Source organism: Bombyx mandarina, chromosome 18, assembly GCF_030267445.1.
Source record: "Bombyx mandarina strain Sakado chromosome 18, ASM3026744v2".
NCBI lineage: Eukaryota > Metazoa > Arthropoda > Insecta > Lepidoptera > Bombycidae > Bombyx > Bombyx mandarina.
Window position 1 is genome coordinate 6,683,954 of NC_143224.1, and position 23,511 is coordinate 6,707,464.

The 23,511-nt window shown below is 38.6% G+C and overlaps 2 protein-coding genes across 2 annotated transcripts; one reads left to right on the top strand and one right to left on the bottom strand.

The window, feature by feature from the left end:
* Positions 1 to 880: 880 nt before the first annotated feature.
* Positions 881 to 18,291, bottom strand: LOC149500981 (uncharacterized). Its single transcript, XM_089734953.1, has 6 exons — positions 18,183 to 18,291; positions 3,750 to 3,845; positions 2,427 to 2,601; positions 2,276 to 2,356; positions 1,723 to 1,781; positions 881 to 1,377 (listed from the first exon to the last, which is right to left on the bottom strand). The coding sequence occupies exons 1-6, from the start codon at positions 18,289 to 18,291 to the stop codon at positions 1,028 to 1,030; spliced, it is 870 nt and encodes a 289-aa protein (XP_089591079.1). The 3' UTR covers positions 881 to 1,027.
* Positions 18,292 to 18,386: 95 nt separating this feature from the next.
* On the top strand, positions 18,387 to 22,232 carry LOC149500982 (uncharacterized). Its single transcript, XM_089734954.1, has one exon. The coding sequence runs from the start codon at positions 18,387 to 18,389 to the stop codon at positions 22,230 to 22,232; it is 3,846 nt and encodes a 1,281-aa protein (XP_089591080.1).
* Positions 22,233 to 23,511: the final 1,279 nt, after the last annotated feature.

The window sequence follows — 23,511 nt, forward strand, 5'->3', positions numbered from 1 at the left end:
TCTGTAATCTGACGAAGCATGTTGCGGATAATAACATGTACTTTTAGGTTAGGAATTGTGTTCTTTTTTTTTTATAATAAATACTAACTATCAGTTTCATAACAAACAATATTTGTAGATACATTACACATTGTTCTACACATATTAAGGCTCCATTTATACAGGTACGTACCTATCTATGAAAATTGGTATGAAGTAAAATAGGTATTTATTTTACCTAACTTCACAGAGATTTCAGATGCAAGACGTACGTTTTTACAAAATCAGGTACGTTGTTAGCATATCAAGCCTAGCCAGCCCTTCCACATTGTCAAACTCTCATCCACTGCTAAATTCTGAACCAAATTGTATAGCTTCGCAAATTTTTTATTGCCCTTGTAACCTTGTAGAGGAGCATACGGCCCACCTGACGGTGAGTGGTGAGTACCGTCGCCCATGGACTTCAGCAATGCCAGGGGCAGAGCCAAGCCGCCGCCTACCGCTGCTTAAGTGGTCTATTATTGGTTGTATTTTATAGAGCTTGGCCTGGCGTCGTGCCAACATTGCAATATCACAATCTGCATTATTAGCAAAGTGCAGGCACCTTGACAGCAGCCGGAAACGGTCATAGGACATCTCCGCGGAGAAATCCGGCGTGTAGAAAATGTATTGTAAGCAAGTTACACCAGTACTCATCTAAACGAGTTTTGATGACCAACCTCATAGTCAGTGTGCGAGTTTTATAACGTTCTCGATAGCGTAAAAGTTAGCTCATATTTGTATGGAATGGGATCATTTGTCTACGTTTGCCGCTAGGGGCGCTGTTCCAACTGGATACAAAATTGGGTTAACTTTTACGCTATCGAGAACGTTAAAAAACTCGCACTAAGCACACAGAACGATGAAAAAATACGTGTAAAGTTCGTTTACATTTGTATCTTGACATCGAGTAATCCGACTATGAGGGTGAATCGTCCCACTCTCCAATATGACCGTTGCCAGCTGCTGTGGGTAAATGTTGGTTTCCGTGACTATCACTTCCATTATTTCATATGGCAATAAATGCTTCGTATGGAGTCGCGAATGAAACCGTTGGACCAGTAATTTGGGAGAAAGGTTCTCGCCTTAAATAAGGTTCGATTTGAGGCAGTGGCACCTTTCTCCATTCAAATTTAAATTTATTATTCGGCTCTATCTCGGATGGCGAAAGAGCCGTCGGTGAGGCAGACGTGGATAGGCGAAGAGGTTGAGGAGGCCACTCAAAATTAAAGTTAAGCCTCCCTTCTCCTCTTTCAACTTCCTCATCCTCTTCGTCTATCCACATCCTTGTCGACCGGGGCACCAGCGGCGGCTGCACAACATCTTCCTCCTCCTCTCCCCTCGACTCTTCTTCGCTGCCTAAAAGAAAAATAGTTATAAGTTGTGTTTTCGATCGTAATAGGTATTTTACTTTCACAATTATTTATAAAAAGGTTACTGGTGGTAGGACCTCTTGTGAGTCCGCGCGGGTGGGTACGACCACTCTGCCTATTTCTGCCGTGAAGCAGTAATGCGTTTCGGTTTGAAGGGTGGGGCAACCGTTGTAACTATACTTGAGGCCTTAGAACTTTTATATCAACGTGGGTGGCGCATTTACGTTGTGGATGTCTATGGGCTCCAGTAACCACTTAACACCAGGTGGGCTGTGAGCTCATCCACCTATCTATGCAATAAAAAATAAGGTTGATGTCATAATGTACTTACCGTAATTGAGCAAAGCCATAATCTCGTCGTCGCGAAGAGGTCGAGAGGACGAAGGGATTCTACAAAATAGAAAGAATATTTAAATCAATGCTAGTAATTATTTTATATGTAATAATTTATTTAAATAAAAATGTTTTTTTACTCCTGAAACTTTGTTTACATTTTTTATCTCGTCTGGTTGGCCTTACTTTATAAATAAAACTGGAGTATCTGTTTGTAATATTGAAATAACCGCCTTTTACTACATACATATGAATATATATACGGTACGTACACCAATATTTTTTTTTAAATTTTTGTCTGTCTGTCTGTCTGTTTGTTCCGGCTAATCTCTGGAACGGCTGGACCGATTTTGACAAGACTTTCACTGATAGGTAGGTGATGATGTAAGGAGTAACTAAGGCTACTTTTTTTAAGACTAGCTTTGCCCCGCGGCGTCTCCCGCGGTACGACAATAACCGCGGGTAACATCGCAGGACTCAGCTATCAATAATAAAATTTAATGTTTCCGAAGCGAAGCGAGGGCGGGTCGCTAGTTGAATAATATAGTTACAGAGCAGGTGATGGCACCAGAAGCTCCATGTCCTGGTCCCTCCTGGTCGAGGACGGAAGGTCCGATCTCCACATTTCTGAACTGAAAACAAAGCTATAGATACTGTTTTGCTGTTAAACCTAAATATATTTAAAAGTACCAGAATACACACCTCGGGTGTTTCGCCACCACAGGAGCGAGCACCCTTACCCTCTTAGGGTGCTGTGGCGTTTCCAGGGGTTGGCCGGGTGGCAACTCCTGGATTGTTATTGAGACGAGTCTGAAATGCGTATTGGCATTAAAATAAAAGATATAAAATGAGCTTGTGTAAAAAGTTGTAGATGTATCTGGGCTCCAGTAACCACTTAACATCAGGTGGGCCGTGAGCTCGTCCACCCATCTATATGCAATAAAACAAACCAAAAAAGTTGTAAATGTATCTGGGCTCCAGTAATCACTTAACATCAGGTGGGCCGTGAGGTCGTCCAGCCATCTATGCAATAAAACAAACCAAAAAATAAGTTGTAAATGTATCTGGGCTCCAGTAACCACTTAACATCAGGTGGGCCGTGAGCTCGTCCACCCATCTATATGCAATAAAACAAACCAAAAAAGTTGTAAATGTATCTGGGCTCCAGTAATCACTTAACATCAGGTGGGCCGTGAGGTCGTCCAGCCATCTATGCAATAAAACAAACAAAAAAAGTTGTGGATGTATCTGGGCTCCAGTAACCACTTAACAACAGGTGGGCCATGAGCTCGTCCACCCATCTATGCAATAAAACAAACCAAAAAATAAGTTGTAAATGTATCTGGGCTCCAGTAACCACTTAACATCAGGTGGGCCGTGAGCTCGTCCACCCATCTATGCAATAAAACAAACCAAAAAAAAGTTGTAAATGTATCTGGGCTCCAGTAATCACTTAACATCAGGTGGGCCGTGAGGTCGTCCAGCCATCTATGCAATAAAACAAACCAAAAAAAGTTGTAAATGTATCTGGGCTCCAGTAACCACTTAACATCAGGTGGGCCGTGAGCTCGTCCACCCATCTATGCAATAAAACAAACCAAAAAAAAGTTGTAAATGTATCTGGGCTCCAGTAATCACTTAACATCAGGTGGGCCGTGAGGTCGTCCAGCCATCTATGCAATAAAACAAACAAAAAAAGTTGTGGATGTATCTGGGTTCCAGTAACCACTTAACAACAGGTGGGCCATGAGCTCGTCCATCCATCTATGCAATAAAACAAACCAAAAAATAAGTTGTAAATGTATCTGGGCTCCAGTAACCACTTAACATAAGGTAGGCTGTGAGCTCGTCCACCCATCTATGCAATAAAACAAAAAAAATGTTGTAGATGTATCTGGGCTCCAGTAACCATTTAACATCAGGTGGGCCGTGAGCTCGTCCACCCATCTATGCATTATGATAAACAAAAACGTAAATAAAAATATACCTATCTTAATTTCGGTTTTAGTTTTAAGAGGTAATTACAATTCAGAGGCTTGGTGGCGACTACCACCACGTGTGCGGACACTTCGAACGCCACCACGACCACCTCTACTTCGGCCACGGGCTGCAGCACGTTGACTGGAAATAAAAAAGTATAAATTAGTTCAAGAAGTCGGCTTATGCAAAGAATCCAATCACTAGTATAATAGCCGGCAAACTTCTTGAGCATTTGTTGACGTAGTGGGGGTAAGTTTGCGCATGGTACACTCACGTGCAAAAACATTATTTACTCTGCGTCATAATGCAATTAAATTATTAAAATCAACATATGTATTTATTTATATATTTATTAGAACATCAACAAAAAATATAGGTTAATAATTGTAATAATTTAATCTTGGGGTAAAATAGATATTCCTTCTATTAAGTCAAAACTAGAGCTGTTGCCAGGTCTTCGTTCAGTTGAAGCGAAGCTGGTATTTGTATTTTTTTTTCGTTATCATAATCTTGACCATCCTCATCATCACTGTTTTCATCACCCGAGTCACCATCATCGTGATGACTCGACATAGGGCTCATCGGTGTAGTTTACAACTCGGTCGGTTCGATCTTATTTTTTGTCTATAATTAATTATTTTTTGAAGATATTCGATTCGTAGTAATCAAATGTTACTTTTTTCAATTACCAGCTTCCGATTATATTCTGTTTTTTTTTTCATCTGAAGCCTAGCTCTTTCATACTTCGTAGTAAACTTCATTCCGAGCCATTAAAATGTATATCTTCTTTAAATTTTTCGAAGCCTTTCTACGGTACGGAGTTTCGCTGCTTGTTATGTAGTTATTATGATTACATCTTTTTATTACAGATTGAACGAAACTATCCATTCCGGTAACTTTCTTCTTCCCTGATCTTTTCTTACCCGGAGTCCCAAACACGGCGAGCAAGCCAGAGCCTTTAGCTTCGTTAATAATGCACCTAACAGTACTCACTGATGTTTTTGTTGCTTCCGAAGTCTGTTTTACTTTTTCCATATCATTCTTCCCCTGTTTTGTAATGAAGCAATATACGTCGTACACAATTTTTCTACCCTTTCTTTTGAATACTACACCAGTTTGTCGCGGCATAGTGTATTTTTTATAAAAAATCAACAAACACTCAACAAATAGCAATGGCAACAAAGTCAACAAGCAATTATAACAAATAACTTAACGATTAATAACGATAGACTTTTCACTGTACGCAAGCGTACTTTTGGGAGCAAGCGGAAAGAGGGTGCGGTGCGGGACGCAAGGTTCGACTGATCTACCAATAACGCCCTCGATACGATTTCCCCTGCCGTCGCGCCTCACCCTCACCACCAAAGTGATCTAAAATTCGGTTCTGCGCAGTCAAGGTCATTTGCTCAAGATGTTTGCCGGTTACTATACAAAATATAAAAAAATCAAGTACCTAAAACAAAAAAAACAAAAATCGATAAAAAAATTAATATGAAATTCAAGCGCCGTATATTTAATTTTATTTGTTCAACATCGGCCATTTTGTTATGCAAAACCCTGTGTTACGAGTCAGGAATTCGGACGCTTGAGTGTGTTCAACTGTTCACATCTTTGAAGTCGAAATTTTTACATTTGTGACTAAAATACACGTCCTTTTTAATACTCATATTTAAGTTCATTAAAATATGTATCTCATTACAAAAAATCGTTTGGATTTTATTAATTTTTCTATTAAAAACTACCAACTAAAGACGACCGTTTGGTTCAAAAAATGACGAGGCCGTTGCTTTACATACTGCTCTTGTCATAAAATGCAAATAACATTTACTCCATGTTAGTAAAATATAATGAATTAATACTTACGATTCCATTAATAAGCAATAAAAAAAATTCACTGAACCGATAATTTTACAAATTCGCAAATACGTGCGACCGGACTGAACTCGAATTTCACACTGATCATAGATTATACACTTAATAACACTGATTCTGAATTTCAGACACAATTCACATTTCACACAGCCCCCTTCACCCTTCAGCTATTTTGTTGTAAATAATGTATGAGAGAGAAAGTCGATTCATTGGGTACAGTTTTAAATGTGTTAAAAAGAATAAACCATAATTTTATAATTAACTGTTAAAAGTTCAAAATAGGGACTACGTGCGTCCGAGATTCGGACGCTCAAGTCAACAGACGGGCAAAAATCGTGGTCCGTCCAAGATTTGGACGATCAATATCTAAATGAATTGTTGACAGACTGTCAAACGTGTATTAACTATGCGTGTGAACATAAACCACACGCATAGTTAATACTAAATTTATATTTATATCATAATATTTAACATTTTCGGGCCCCCTCCCATGTCGGTCTGTGGACCGGCGAGGGGCCCTGAAAAGATGACGTGCAAGCTGCTCTGCACGCGTTTTACGCGAGAGCATCCGGGTGATGGAAGGTCGGTCATCCTCGACCCACGCGGCAGCACGTAGGCAGTGGCTTGGCCAGTAGGCAGCGGCTTGGTCGGTAGGCAGCGGCTTGGCTCTGCCCCTGGCATTGCTGACAACGGTAACCACTCACCATCGGGTGGGCCGTATGCTCGTTTGCCTACAAGGGCAATAAAAAAAAACGCTGGTTCTAACCCAGCGGGGTATTCCGTGGGTATTACGACCATTCTAACCGGCGCGCTAGGCGGACTTCGGATAGCCTGCCAACCGAGAGGGCTGATGGTCGTAGCGCCGACCATCGCCAGTCCGGCGTCCCGAGGGGGAGGGTGATGGGAAATATGTGCTCCGCACTAAGCGCTTCACTTTCCCCCTTTGCCTTTACATGAGTTCTGTCTCAGGCGAGGTTCGGACTTGAGTGGTCGAGCGACACCAGCTTTTTAGTCGACTCCAACATGCCCCCCCGCCATCCCCCGTGGAGGGCGGAAGTCTGGCTATTTCCTTCTAACAAAAAAAATATATAGGTATATGTCGGAGATGGTCATTAGTTTGGTAGCTAAACGAAACGCAGCACGTGTTAAGAATTTATAACATATCTACTATGCATTAGCCTTTTGAGCAACAAATTATAACAATGTGTAGGTATTTGCGCAAATTAACTCATTATAATACACGAACTAAAAAGGCGATTATTATTTATTAAATGTTATTTGAAAACGCAGTAAGTATATTATGGGATGTTTTGTTACCCAAATCATATTATGCATTATAACTAGTCAGGTCATAAGTATTGTCACACAGTAAAAACTTTTCTTTTAGAATGCTGGCCACAAAAAAGTTTATTGAATTCGAATTTCGAATTGTTCATGACAATAAAAATGTATACTTTTAGAATTTTACTCATTTTTAAATATGGAGTGGACGCTTAAAGAAGACCGTGTTGCAGTTATTGCGTTGCATCGTTGCGGTTACGCGCCAATTCAAATTTTTAACATACTGAAAAATTTGGATATAACCAAAAGATTCGTTTATCGTACCATCAAACGATACAATGAAGGCTCTAGTGTAGATGACAGGTCAAGAAGTGGTCGCCCTCGGTCTGTTAGGACTCCAGCAGTGATAAAAGCTGTGAAGGCGCGAATTCAAATAAATCCCAAACGTAAGCAGAAACTGTTGGCCCTTCAGATGGGGTTAAGCAGAACCACGGTGAAAAGGGTGTTAAATGAAGACTTAGGGTTTCGGGCATATCGAAGAAAAACAGGACATTGTTTGAATGCTCGTCTAATGGACCTGAAACTGAAGAGATGCCGCGCTTTGTTGAAGCGGTACGCGGGAAAAAAATATCGGGAAATTCTTTTTTCGGATGAAAAACTTTAACCGTAGAAGAGAGCTACAACAAACAAAATGATAAGGTGTACGCACATAGTAGTGAAGAAGCGAGCAACCGTATTCCGCGTGTCCAACGAGGTCATTTTCCATCCTCGTTCATGGTATGGTTGGGAGTTTCTTATTGGGGCTTAACAGAGGTACATTTTTGTGAGAAAGGTGTAAAAACGAATGCAGTTGTGTATCAAAATACAGTCCTGATGAACCTTGTGGAACCTGTTTCTCATACCATGTTCAATAACAGGCACTGGGTATTCCAACAAGATTCGGCGCCAGCTCATAGAGCGAAGAGCACACAAGACTGGCTGGCGGCGCGTCAAATCGACTTCATCTGGACTGAAGAGGGCCAGTCTTCGTGCCGGCACGAAGACTGGCCCTCCTCCAGTCCAGATTTGAATCCGTTAGATTACAAGATATGGCAACACTTGGAGGAAAAGGCGTGCTCAAAGCCTCATCCCAATTTGGAGTCACTCAAGACATCCTTGATTAAGGCAGCCGCCGATATTGACATGGACCTCGTTCGTGCTGCGATAGACGACTGGCCGCGCAGATTGAAGGCCTGTATTCAAAATCGCGGAGGTCATTTTGAATAAACTCTAGTGTCATAAGAATCTATGTTTTGTTAAGTTCATTTTGGTATATGAATGGTTACATAATGAATAAACTTGTTTCAATTATTTTACATTAAACATGTGACAGAATTTATGACCTGACTAGGTATATTTAAGAGCATTAAAAGGTCATGAAATTCTTTAAACTAAAAATTATTTATAGGTACGCTTCTTACATTTTCGGTAGGCAGCGGCTTGGCTATGCCCTAGGCCCTAGACAATGCCGGGCGACAGTAACAATTCACCATCAGATGAAGAAATGATTATGAAATTGAAAAATTATTGTGGTTGACAATAAAAACTAACCTTTACTGATCTTCATATTGTTCAAGAATGTTATTGTTAATAAACATCCCTTATCCAAAAAAAAAAATCTATTAAAAATCAGTTCGATAATAGGTAATAGTCCGATTAACAAAAAAACAAAACCTATTGTCTATATATATTTCAGATTGTTTGTTTGGACCATTCTAATTGCCCACGTTCCCACATCTTCGAAGCTGTCTGAGGCATAGTGAAATGTGAGCAAACATTCACACCCTTGAAAGGGTTCGGGCGTTCCCTTCGAGTGCTTGAATAAAACAAAATGAGCTTTTCTATTGATCCTTGAGAAGCGTGCTCTTTATGTTAGTAAACCTGAGAATATCAATGAGACTCTATGTTCATGGGCGTGAATTATATACTGAGATTGCCTAGTTGCAAAAAAAACAAAGAATCGTACATAATAAACGCATATTCCCATTCTATTTAAATATCCAGTTCAAGTTTTTGTGCTACAATTTTCCGTCAGCTTTTAATTTAAATATTATTATGTATTTCTGTAATTGCATTGTCTAAAACGGTAAGATATTTTTTTGGGCCGCGAACCCGCACTGCATACGGAATGAGCTGTGTCGAGATTATTATTTGCGTACCCTGACATCCTAATTAACGTGTCTTTTTTTATTCGTTCCTGTAGCGAAATTATCCTCGTCGAGATAATGGAGATGCGGCCTGTAGGTTGAATGAATAACAATGGTATAAGGTGCAATACTGGTTGGCATTTTTGGGACTTCTGCTAACGTATAGACAGTACGTATAAGATATAATGAGGTGGAAAACACATTGTTCTGTTCGGAACATAGGATTTTTTGCATGAAAGGAAACAACGATAGAATTAGTCGTGAGATTTAACAGAATATAAAATTTAGCGTTTATTACAAGAAAATTTGAATATTGTAGGTACAGTTAGATTTCATAGAAATAAAAATAAGTGGCAAGAAAAAAACTTACTGTTTGATATTTTACGTTTTTTAAGCGTTATAGAAAAAAACGCGAGGTTATAGGTACCGTGAAAGTAGCTTTAATTTTATCAAAAACTTGCAAAAAGCGAAGAAGATACAAAGATAAGTAAGTTACCACAAATGCAAGTTCTGAACAACAATATTGGAACGGCCGGGCTATATTGCCAGCTCGGGGTCTACTGAGCAAAATATTCCCTTTGCGTTCACCCCCAAAAGTATTCATAGCATATATGTATAGTGCGTACTTATGCTTTGGAAGATATAAGTTTGAAATTAACTTTGTTGAAACTTTTCGATCGAGAAATGTCATTTCAATTAATTGTATTTTGAAACGTCCATACCTCGAAGTATGACATTCTTGAATAAAGTTAAACCTCGAACAATTAAAACGTTTGATTATAAAGTAGAGAGCTGTTATTAAGAAAAAGTTTCAAAATTTCAAAAGGACGGAATCTGCAGTCCCCTGTAATTGAAAAAAATAATAAGTGACAGTATTTAAATTTCAATTGACAATCTTGACAGTAGCTTGGTACACGCAAAGGGTATACTTGTGCAACTTTACTTTTTATTGAATTTGATTGGTATCTTTTGCTTATGGACATTAAGCAATGCCAAGGCCACAAGGCCTTCGTTATCGCTAAGAACTGTTTTCAAATCCGGTTTTAAGAAGGATATACTGTCAAAATATTCAGAAAGCATCCCGAAGGCAATTTAAATTAGAATGTATTATTTTCTATGATTCAAAATATATAAGTAGTTATTATTTAAGCCGGCATCGCTATAAATTATCAATCAGGTGTTGATACAATACCCTTCGCCGACTAGAGTTAGTTGAATACGAGCCAAGTTGTTCGAGTTATGAAATATTTCGTTGCTCCTATTCATGCGATAGGTAAAGTGCACTTACTTGCACAAATCTGGACCATTCAAACTATTAAGTCTATTTACACTTGCAATCGTTTACCGTTTCGTGTGCATGGAAATGTAGCGTGAATCGTGAACATAAATACTGAAATCTGAATATATGGTTTTAAAGACAGCAACATGTGTGGTTCTATATGTATTTTTTTTATGGCTTATATGGGTGGACGAACTTACAGCCCACCTGGTGCTAAGTGGTTACTGGAGCCCATAGACATCCACAACGTAAATGCGCCACCCACCTTGATATACAAGTTCTAAGGCCTCAGTATAGTTACAACGACTGCCCCACCCTTCAAACCGAAACTCATTACTGCTTCACGGCAGAAATCGGCAGGGTGGTGGTACCCACCCGCGCGGACTCACAAGAGGTCCTACCCCCAGTAATTACGCAAATTTTAATTTTGCGGGTTTAATTTTTATTACACGATGTTATTCCTTCACCGTGGAAATCCGTTTTGAGCAAGCCGTGCTCTCAAAAACTGACCATAAATCATAATCCAGCGGATTAAGATCGGGACTAGATGACGGCCAGTCTTCAGCTCTGAAGAAGTCCGAAACGTTCGTTTCCAATCAAGACTGCGTAGACCGAGCTTTACGACCTGACGCCGAGTCTTGCTGGAAGGACCATTCTTGATTATTGAACATGGCGTTGTTAAGGGGCTTCACTACCTTCTCAAGAATGGTATCTTGATACACTTGTGCCGATGTTTTGATACCTTTTTCACAAAAGTATGGCTCAGTCACTCCTTCATAGCTAATACCCCACCAAACCATCACTGAAGTCGGATAGCGCCCACGTTGCACTCTGTCGACTAATGGGAAGCTTCCTTAGAGCTTTGAGCATAAATACGGTCATTTTGTTTGTAAAATGTTGCTCAATTGTAAAAAATTTCTCATCCGTAAACAATTTTTTTTATGACATCCCTTTGCGTACCGCTTCAGTAGTTGTTTCGATTTTACTACCCTGTTCTCTTTTAAATTATCAGTTACGAAATGACCAGTACGTCTCTTATAGGCTGCAACTCCTAAGTCATCTTTTAAAATACGCGACATGGTTCTAGGGTGCTATTTTCATTTCCCGAGATAAAATCTTTTGCTTCCGGACAGGATTTCTTAGAATTCTTTCCCTTACTGCTTTGACCACCTTTTTCAAATGAACACTACGTAGACGGCCAGATCTTTTTCTGTCACAAGCAGAGGAGGTCTCATTGCACCTATTAATAGCCCAGTACACAAACATTTTACTAATACCAAGCGTATGGAGAGTTTTCAAAATTGCATTTGGCTCCATACCTAATTTGTGTAATGCAATCACAGCGATTCGGTTCTCTTTATCACCCCACTCCATTTTAATATCGCAAAATATTGTACAATGTATTGGCGTCAAAATGAGAAAACTCAATGAGCAATCATATAAAAATGACTGATTCCAAATTCAAATGTAATATGTTGTTTATTTTTAATTGTAACAGTATTTATGGCCAGACTAAGTAGCAAGTTCAGCCATAAGTTCTGTTACAAATGAAAATGCATTTTTATTTAAGTAGTGTAATATTATTAAAATGTATACCGATATGTTTATTAAAGTCTCAGCAAAAATAAAAATAAAAATTCTATTCGAAATTGCCACTTTTAGCTTTTATATATGCCTTTAATCTGCTTGGTCACGAACCTATGGATTTACGCACTGTTTCCAAGGGAAATTTCGCCACCGCTTGCTCCAAAGATTTTTTCAAAAGCCTCAATGTCGCCGTGTTGTTAAAAGCAAGTCATGTCCTCTAAAACTAACCATAATTTGAAGTCTAAAGGGTTGAGGTCTGGGCTAGATGAGATCCAGTCTTCAGCTCTTATAAATTCCGGATAACGAACTCGAAAAAAATATGTGAAATGGCGAAAAATCGAAAGAAGTTTTTATAATATTATAAGTGTTCCAAATTCGAAATAATTAAAAAGTTGAAAAAAAAAGAAAAGTTTTTATGTAACAGTATTTATTTATTTATAACTTTATATAAGTACTTGACAGTATAAAGATGGCCAGACTAATAGTTTAAGAATATGTACGTATATTTATTAAAGTTTTTTTTTGTGTTTATGTGCAGACGAGCTCTTACTGTTAAGTTACTATCGGAGTCTATTAACAACTGAATGAATATTGGAATCCACAATGAAATGTGTGGAAATCTAAAATATCAATATCTAATTCAATTGTGCTGTACTTACTGCAAACCGAATGCTTCCCAGCGGAGACGTACGTAGTTCAGATGCGCCCTGCCAATAATAAAACTAAACGTGATTAATTGAGGCCGTCAGCGCAAAAGTGGCCTAAGCTTACCATAGTTAGTATGGAGATAATGAGCAAAAAATACGCGCTAAAATGATGTTTACAAAGGCATCTATTATCTATGGATGAAACTAGGGATAGGCCGATTTTGCATCAAAATTTATTATGTTTTAAATAAATTGCAATACTTACATAAGCACGAATATGAATTGTCGGATAGGCCACTTTCGTGCTGACGGCCTCATTTATAAGAGAAGTAGAAAATATGGTAGTTCAAAAGAGTCTCGGGCCTGTGGCTTTCTGTGTGGCTTTGACAATTGAATAACTAAACATAATATAACTGCAAAAAAAAAAGTATATTTTCTATATTTGCTCCAAGACTAGAACAATAAAACGGGAACGTAATATGGGTCATCAGATTGCCGGAGAGTCTTGAAGACCTAGCTTCATAAAATTTTATACGAAAACTTCACATACATTGTGGACAAAAGAGGGACATTAAGTGTAATGTATGTGTCGCAGAAACGGAACCTTTCTTTTCATTACACTCTTACCACTGTCGTTTAATGTGGCCATATAAGTTTTAAGTGATTTTCGGTTCTTATTCTTTCTTAATTTCTAATCATTTTAAATAACTTCTGAATTTGTTTTCTGTGCTGTTTATTTGACTGTCTCTCTGATGTTCTATTTTCAGTGTTTCGTTAGTTTACGTGTCTTAAATGTGTGCGGTGTTAAGTTTGGTGATGGTGAGGTTGGTGATACCGTTCTCTCAATTCTGCCGCAAAGCGTTCGGACGTGGTCTAAGCCACCGGTGGTACAGGTACAATTTGTAATACTAAGAACTTAAGCCCACTAAGTTTCTCGCCGGATCTTCTCAGTGGGTCGCGTTTCCGATCCGGTGGTAGATTCTGCGAAACACTGCTCTTGCTAGGGTCAGTGTTAGCAGCTCTCCGGTTTGAGCCTTGTGAGCTCACCTACAAACGTTAGGGTGAAGCTGAAATAGCCTCTCAAGGCTATCAGCAAGGTAGGAAAAATAATAATAATAAGAACTTGATATTGCTTATACGTGTGAACGAGCTCATGACCGACTTGATGTTAAATGGTTACCGGAGCCAATACACATCGACAACGTAATGCCACCCACCCTGGGCTGCTCGTCCCTTCAGACCGGATAGCATTAATGCTACACGGCAGAAATAGGTCGAGATGGTACTTACCCTTACGTCACAAGACGATCTACCGCTGGTAATTACGCACTTTGTAATTTCTGCCGCTTTGATTTTTATTACACGATCCTATTCCTTGTTCGTAGATACCTCTTCTGAAAACGCGTTAGGTACGTTTTTCATTAGAAAAATTACTACAAATACATCTATTGCAATAAATTTAATACTAATGTCATCTATTGATGTCGAAAACATGAAGTGACGGCCCTCCTTGCGGTAAATGCCTACTACCGTCTATAGACACCATCAATGCCAAAGACACCTCCAAGCAAAGTATCCTCGTCAAGTCCTTGATCCTCATTCAACTTCGAACTTATGGTTTGAAATGTGTGATAGCTTGACCATTCGTTCCTTCGTTCCTATTCATTTGGTAACAATTACTTTATCCCTAATTAATTAAAGCACCGAATATTCTCGTGTTTATTTTATCTGTAGACGAGATAGTATTTCAACTGTAAGCCTTACCGACAATACGCCGTGAAATTGGCTCTGGATATATTACCAATCTGTTTACTCGGCGGGGTGTTACAGAGGCTTTCATTAGTACACGTCGTGATCCTGGCAAAAATATAGCCCTACACGTTATTTATTTACTACAATTGATTTAGTGAATTTTTAAATCTTAATTCACTTATTAGACATTTTTTCAAATCGATTTGGAATAAAAAAAATTCATTGATAAATAAACTCCTTACAAGAAAACATTTTACCTCTTCATACAAAATGAGTTGTCGATGCTCGTAGAATTTCTCAACTTCAAAAATTGATAATTCGTCACGACGTGTTGAATGTTAATGGATTTTACAATGTTTTCAACACCTATAAGTTTCTATTATTCTAAATTAATTTTAAATTTACTAGATACTAAATCTACTAAACTTCATTTAATACTAGAACATATTTTTTGCTCTGTGATCACTCAGAGGGAAATGCTCACTTGTTGTAAATGTCCACATCAATGTTAATACGAAAGGTTTTTTGGGAATGTATTTGAGGCATTTTTCGTGTTCACGCATAATTTAACTTGTGACGCAATAAAATCTCCATTAATTTTGAAGATAGCCATTTTCCGGTAGGCTGAGCATCGAGACGTTGGGTTTTTGGGGACGATTTGTCGGTTTCTAAAGATAAATTTTGCATCTTCATCTCGTTTTCCATCTGAGACGTTTCCCGTTTCTGAAAAAGCAAGTTGAAAACATTGACATGAAAACTAAATTTTGTTCAAGTAGGTCTTGCTGAAAATAATAATTACAATTTGTTCTTTAAGCTCAAATATAATAGATTGGGGAAAAAAATTCTTCGCATTTTTTAAGAAAATTAACAACATTTCTTAATATCGTTTATTTACATTTAACTAAAGTATATAGGTACTATTTTGTTCGATAACTTTATGCCATCTTATAGGTTTCTGATCAAAATATCGCGACAATTGGTTTTAGCAGTCCTCTCGTGATGTTAACCTGACACTGCCTAAAGAATTCTGAACATATCGAAATAGGTGGAAATCTGACTATACGGCGGATGCATGAATACCTCCCAGCCAAGCTCTCTTAATTTTTGCTAAGTGGCTAAAGATGTGTGAGGTCTAGCGTTATCATCGTGAAAAACCACATCCCTTCTGTTGATTAATTCCGGTCGCTTTCTCTCGACTTTTTGCTTTAATCTCATCAGTTGTTCGCAGTAGAGTTCAGAATAGATGGTCCTGCCTGGTGGTAACAGCTCATAATGAATAATGCCCTTCCAATCCCAACACAAACACAGCATCAACTTGTTGCGAGTTAACCCGGGTTTCGCCACAGTCTGTGAAGCCTGACCGGCCTTTGGCCATGACCTTTTTCGCACGTTCTTGTCGTACGTGATCCATTTTTCATCACCAGTTATCAGCTTCTTCAAAAATGGTTTGGTTTCATTACGTCGTAATAAAGAATCACAAATGAGTACACGGTTCATTAGGTTTCTTTCAGTGAGCTCGTGAGGTACCCAAATATCGAGATTTTTTGTGTACCCAGTTTTTTTCAAATGCGCTAAAACTGTTTTGGGGTCAATTCCCAGTTTTTCAGCTACGTCGTAACTACTGATATGCGGATCTTGCTCCACTTTTTCAAAAATAGCATAAATTTTATCCGTAATAGGGCGACCAGAGCGACGTGCACCTTTGACATCAAAATTTCCGGATTGAAAATGATTAAACCAAATTTTTGCTACTCTCACAGACACTGCACTAGGTCCATAAGCATCGCAAATTTTATTCGCGGCTTGCGTCGCATTTTTACCTTTTTTGTAGTAAAATTTTAAAATGTATCGAATTTCTTCATTTTAGATTTACTCATCTTGACAGTACGAAAAATAAACGAAAATCACACATTTTCCTAATTTGAATTTGGAATTATCTTCTTTAAAAAATTTAAACTTTTAATGATACCAAAACCAGCCAGATACAAATAGTACAGCCAAAGAGATTTTATTATAAGTTCATACATACTATAATGCGAAAATACTTTTTCCCCAATCTATTAATTTCTTGATTAGTTATATCAGAAAATTATGGCGTTTGAAGATTGTTCTTGAAAGAAAACGACCTCTTCAGAGAGTCGCCACAAAAAAAAGTGGTCCTAAATAACGTGTGAAACTTATTCGTGTACATAGTTTTCAAAGTATTTATTTTAATAATTATTTTTTATACTATATTCTTAAAATAGTAGCAGCGACTTGGCTCTGCCCCTGGCATTGCTGAAGTCCGTGGGCGACGGTAACCACTCACCATCAGGTGGGCCGTATGCTCGTCTGTTTACAAGGGCAATAAAAAAAAAAAAGTAATCCTTTGTGTCATATTTAATTTTATCAAAGTGTTGTTACTAACCTTATACTCTTTGCTAATTACGATATTTTTACTTGTCAAAAGTGAAGTCAGTCGCACAATAAATGTCGTTGCAACCACACACAGTTTTTCTTTACGGATAGTACGCAAACTAAATTGAACCCTAATTACATCATACATATTGGTCAAATTCGAGCGGATTTTTTTGAACATACAAGCTATCGAAAATGGACGCCGGTCAGTGAAAATATTGTTTTCCAGTAAGCCGTAAACCACATTCCAGTGATTTAAAGACAAATAATTTATAAATATTACAATTTTATTCCGTTTTCTGGTTGGACGGTACTATGGATGAACTTTTGAATGTTTTAGAAGATACCGCTGAGCTCTTAAACAAATCTCAAATTAATTTAAAGAAATGTCCAAAAGCCAGATTGACAAGAGGTTATGTAGAAGCAAGAATCAAATGTATCGAAGAATATTGGACTACATTTAAGCAAACGCATCTACAATTGGTAAAAATAACACCGAAAGAACAAAGACAAGAGCTACCATATTTTCAAAATGAAGATTACTTCGTGTTCGAAGATTTGTATCTCGTCTTGTTAGCCGATTTAAAAGATCTTTTGCAATCTTTCACACAAGCAGCCGCGCCGAGTACTTTAACGTCCTCACCAAATAATTCTAAGATTATTGCGGATACCGAAAACCTTGTTCGGTTACCGAGAATCGAATTACCTAAATTCACTGGAAACTATGAAGATTGGCCTACGTTTCAAGACCTATTTACCTCCTTAGTCGATAAGAACCCGGCTTTAAGTGACGTACAAAAGTTACATTATCTTAAGAGTACAGTCAGCTGCGAGGCAGAAACATTATTAAAACCTGTTCAAGTCACGGAAAATAATTATAAAAAAGCATGGAATATTTTGAAGTCAAGGTATGGAAATAAAAGATTAATAATTAACTCAGTTTTGAAGAAATTATTTAATCAGAAGAAAATTAGTTCTCAGTCTGCAAATCAATTAAAAAATTTATTAGACGTCACGACAGATTGTTTGAATAATTTAGAAAATTTAAATATACCTACGACCTCCTGGGATCCTATAATTATATTCCTTGTGATACAGAAGTTGGACCCGGAGTCCCACAAAGAATGGGAGCAGACAGCTTATTCAAAATCAGAGGACGAACTACCAACTTGGGAGAATTTAAAAGATTTCTTGCAGTCAAGATACCGTACCTTAGAACTTGTATTGTCCGTGTCAGGGACTTGTAGCAGCCGTGACAAACCTGTAAGAGAACGTTCACACTTAGTAACTGCCACAGCTACCACGTCACAGCCAAATGAAAGAACTTGCGTGCTCTGTAAAGAAAAACATACATTATACCATTGTAAGACCATATCATTGTAAGAATTTTACCAAACTGCAACCTAAAGAAAGAGCTGATTATGTCAAGACCAACAATCTGTGTTTTAACTGTTTGGTGCCTGGGCATTCTGCTTACCAGTGTAAGTTACAAATGTCCTGTCGCCTATGTAGAAGACGGCATCACACTCTTCTCCACCGCCATCAAGACTCGGCACAAACTGAGGAAAGGAATCAACCGAGTGCATCTCACCACGGGGTAGAAGAGAAAGAAGAGGTTATAAATAGCATGGTGGCGTCACATCACAGTACTAAACAAAGCACAGCACTACTAGCCACAGCGATGGTTTTAGCGAGGAACGAGCATAACCAAACCGTTGTTCTTCGTGCGCTAGTAGACCAAGGTTCGCAGGCTTCATTTTTAAGCGAGAAGGCAGCTCAAATGCTGAAACTTACCAGGCAATCAGCGAGAGGAAGTATCATCGGGGTGGGATCTACTAGGACTAACGTTGATCACGTGGTTCAACTTAAGATTGGCTCCCGCTGGAATCCAAGCTTCGAAATCAACATACAAGCATATGTTATGAGTAAACAGTTGACCACGAAGATCCCCTCCAAAGCTGTAACTGTCACACATTGGCCACATCTAGAAGGACTCAACCTGGCAGATCCAGACTACTTCCAACCAGGTTCTATAGACTTACTTCTTGGTGTTAAAGAGTATGCACAGATTGTGCAACCAACACTTATTAAGGGCCCTCCAGGTTCTCCATGTGCCCAAGAAACCAACCTGGGGTGGATCCTCTTCGGAGAAATCGATAATAACCGTGAAAATGAATCATTTCTGGTCCTTCATCATCAAGTCCATATAGATCATATGTTGAAATTCCTCTGGGAAATTGACAATGATAAAAAGAGAATATTAACAAAGGAAGAAAAGCTATGTGAAACAATATATGAAAGTACACATACGAGAAATAGTGAAGGAAGATATCTAGTAAGGCTGCCATTTAATACAAAGAATCCAATTTCGATTGATGGAAATACAAAAGAAATAGCTAGAAAGAGGTTACTTCAGCTAGAAAGAAGATTTAAGAAAGAAACTAAACTGAAAGAAGATTATACAAAGGTCATGCAAGAATACATAAAAGCTAACTACATGGAAGAAATACTTAAGAATGAAATAACTGAGAGAAAATCAGTATACTTACCTCATCACGCCGTGGTACACGCAGACAGAGAAACTTCTAAGACACGCGTAGTATTTGATGCTTCAGCGAAGGGCTCCAACTGCGTTTCTCTAAACGATGAATTGCTTGTAGGTCCACAACTGCAAGAAGACTTAAGGAATATACTTATGAGATCGAGATTACATCGTGTTTGCTATGCAAGTGATATACAAAAGATGTACCTGCAAATATTACTTTATGAAGAAGACGCCGATCGATATCAACGCCTTTTGTGGAGAGAGAATGATACAGACCCGATTAAAGAATATCGTATGCTTCGTGTTACATTTGGTACAGCGGCGGCCCCTCACCTGGCTGTAAGAACGCTTCACCAGGTAGCTGACGATGAGGGTCGAAATCATCCAATGGCTGTTCGAATTATTAAAGAAGATTTTTACATGGACGATCTAATGTCGGGGGAAAGCAGTGCTCCTGAAGCCATAAAGAGAGCACAAGAAGTAGATAATATTCTACAGAAAGGTGGATTTGTATTATCAAAATGGTCATCCAATTCTGCTGAATTTTTGAAATCTATAGAACCAAACAAACGTACATCTCGAGCACAGTTGGATTTTAAATTGGATGGAAAAGTACAAGCCCTAGGTTTGATATGGAACCTGGGCACGGATCAATTTCAATACAAGGTTAACTTACCAGCAAGGTCAAGCAATATTACAAAGAGAGGCATACTATCTGATATTCAAAGACTTTTTGACCCACTGGGATGGATCGCCCCTAGCTTAATTTTGGCTAAGATACTCATACAAAGGCTATGGCTAGAACCGATTGGCTGGGATGACGATATTAACCAATCGCTGTTACACGATTGGCTGACAATAAGAGAAGACTTTGAACATGTAAAAGAGATAGGTATTCCAAGATGGCTAAACACAGTAAGCACACAGATGGAAAACATCGAGGTTCATGGTTTCAGTGATGCTTCCATGAAAGCCTATGCCGCGGTGGCTTACATTCGTGTGAAGAGGGAAGATGGTTCAGTATTCACCAATCTATTAGCTGCCCGTACTAGAGTGGCACCACTCCGTACCGTGTCTCTACCACGCCTGGAGTTATGTGGAGCACTGTTATTAGCAAGGTTACTTAAGCAAATAGAAAACGCAATGCGTATATCTACTTCTAACATCTATGCATGGACAGACTCATCAATTGTTCTTGCATGGCTATCTGGTGATCCTCATAGATGGAAGACATTCGAGGCGAACCGGGTCGTAGAAATTGTAGAGAATGTAAACACACACCGATGGTTCCATGTAGCTTCGGAAGAGAATCCTGCAGACATCGGGTCGCGGGGCATGCTGCTGGCGGACTTGAAACAGAAAGAGTTGTGGTGGACAGGGCCCAAGTGGTTATGCAAAAAAGAAATAATATACAGTAAGCCTGGAATAACGGAAACAGAATTAGAAATGAAACCAATAAAATTAAATACTTACCACAATGCAGAAGAACTAAAACCTTTAACCGCTCAGTTTGAAGATTTTGATACGTTACCAGAATTACTAAAAACTATTATTTACTGTAAAGGATTTCTAAGATACAAAAGTAATTTAAGTACGAGCAACGAAATAACTACACAAGAATTAGAAGACGCGCTTATCACATGCATTAAGTTAGTACAACAAGAATTCAAAGAAGAAATAGATCGGCTAAGAGATAAGAAACAAGTTAGAAAAAAAAGTAAATTACGATCGCTAAACCCATACTTGGATGAGAATCATATCCTCAGGGTGGGCGGTCGCCTTAAACATACTAACTTACCTGATGACCGAAAACACCCAATTATTATTGGAAATAACAACACCCTAGTACACTTGATCGTTGCTGACGCCCATATCAAGACACTACATGGAGGGGTTCAGTTAATGCTATGTTATCTCAGATCAAAATATTGGATCATAAGGGCAAAATCAATAACAAAGAAGCATGTACATCAATGTTTAATATGCGCCAGAATGAATGCTATTACCAGAACCCAATTAATGGGAGACTTACCGGAGCAGAGAGTAAACCCATCAAGACCATTTATAAATAGTGGGGTTGACTTTGCAGGGCCGTTTCACATATTGATGTCGCGGTTCAGAGGATGTAAGACAGTCAAGGCCTACGTATGTATCTTCATCTGTATGGCTACTAAGGCGATCCACATTGAACTAGTTAGTGATCAAACTTCAGAAGCCTTCATCGGAGCTTTTAAGCGTTTTGTGTCCAGAAGAGGCAAATGCTGTCACCTCTGGAGTGACCAAGGTCGAAATTTTATAGGAGCTGATAAGGAACTGCAAGATGCCTGGAACGAGGCTCAATTACAGTTCCCCGGAAACATAGCAGAAAAGCTTGCTACAGAAGGTACCCAATGGCATTTTATTCCGGCCTACAGTCCTACGTTTGGCGGATTATGGGAAGCGGGAGTTAAGTCTATAAAATTTCATTTAAAAAGGATCCTTAAAACTCACCTTACATTTGAAGAAATGAGCACCATTCTCTGCCAAGTGGAAGCTTGTTTAAATTCGAGACCGTTATGTCCGCTGGATGACACAGATATAGAAAATTTAAACCCATTGACACCCGGGCATTTCCTAATTGGAGAAGCTCCTATCGTCGTACCATCGCCTAACATGAAGGAGGTTCGGGTACATCATTTATCTAGATGGCAACACACACAAAAGCTGGTCAATGATTTTTGGCGGCGATGGCAGGACGAGTACTTATCCAGACTGCAGCAGCGTCCTAAGTGGCTAAGAAGAGAGGAGGAATTTAAAATTGGAGATATAGTCTTAATAAAAACCGATTACTTGCCGCCTGGAAAATGGTCTTTGGGAAGAATAGTCGAGAAGCACCCAGGTCCTGATAATCTCACGAGAGTTTACAGTGTGAAAAGTGGCAGTTCTGTGACAAAAAGATCAATAACAAAATTATGTCGTTTGCCTGTGGATTCCACTCGGTGAAATGTCATCTTGTAATTTTGTCAAGATTCTCTACCAATGTCACTGTAGCAATATTATACTAAGTCTCAAGTTAAGCATATTGTATTATGATGTCTAGTATTTAAGCAACCTTTATTTCGTTTTGTAGAATATTGTTTTGAAGTCACCTTGACGTTGTAATTAGTGCAATAGATTTAGAAAGAACTTAGTAGTCCTTTGGTGGGCGGTATGTTGTTACTAACCTTATACTCTTTGCTAATTACGATATTTTTACTTGTCAAAAGTGAAGTCAGTCGCACAATAAATGTCGTTGCAACCACACACAGTTTTTCTTTACGGATAGTACGCAAACTAAATTGAACCCTAATTACATCATACACAAAGATATGTATAAGTTAGAAGCTAGCTGGTCAATACTTAGTCTCTCAACATTCTCCACCCCACTACGGTTGAGAAATTCACGTGCTTCTCATCCACTGATTCAGCGACCATCTAGACTTTGGTCTGCCTATCTTCTGAAAAACAAAATTAGACTTACAATTGACTAGCACAAAATTGTGATCCCGCACGAAATAAATAAATATATAATATAATCCGGTATGTTTCTGACGAGCAGCAATCAATCGTTCCAATGGCGAGACAGGTTTTATTCAACATAGTTGAGATTTCGATGTAATTTAGTTGTAGGTACGGGATGTCATGGTTTCAATGTAAATAGTTTTTGCGTTGTGACGCATGTGTACTACCACCACCTAATAATATACGGGCTGTGAGCTCGACTTTCCCAGTAGGGCAATAAAAAGCTCGTGGTCCGTAAGCAGGGTATATTAGAAACGGCGTCCATGAAATCAGTGCTTAAAATTATTTTACCTACAGTTCGTAATGAAAATTCCACCGTATACCACACCTTAACGTTGCTCTATAAATAAACCAGCAAACGTTCTTTACAAAGATGAAAACGTCAATGACAAGATCCTTCACCCAATGCCAAAATCAAACAGATAACTTGCTAAATATCGCACTGTATAAGTTATTACGATATTATTCTGAATGAAATATAGCAGGAAACACTCAAGAAGAGTGCTTTTCGAGAAAACTAATATCAGTGTTTGGCAAGCAGAGCGCATTTGTAGAAATTGGGGTGACAGTACAGGGTCATTGGCTATTAGAAGTGCCTCGTCTTTAAGTGACGTTTCTGGAACATAGATATATGAACTCTTTGTAAAATACTCCCGGACATCTTTTATTATATAAAGGCATGTCACTTGAAACTTGCTGCAAGTGAATATGAGACAGGAGA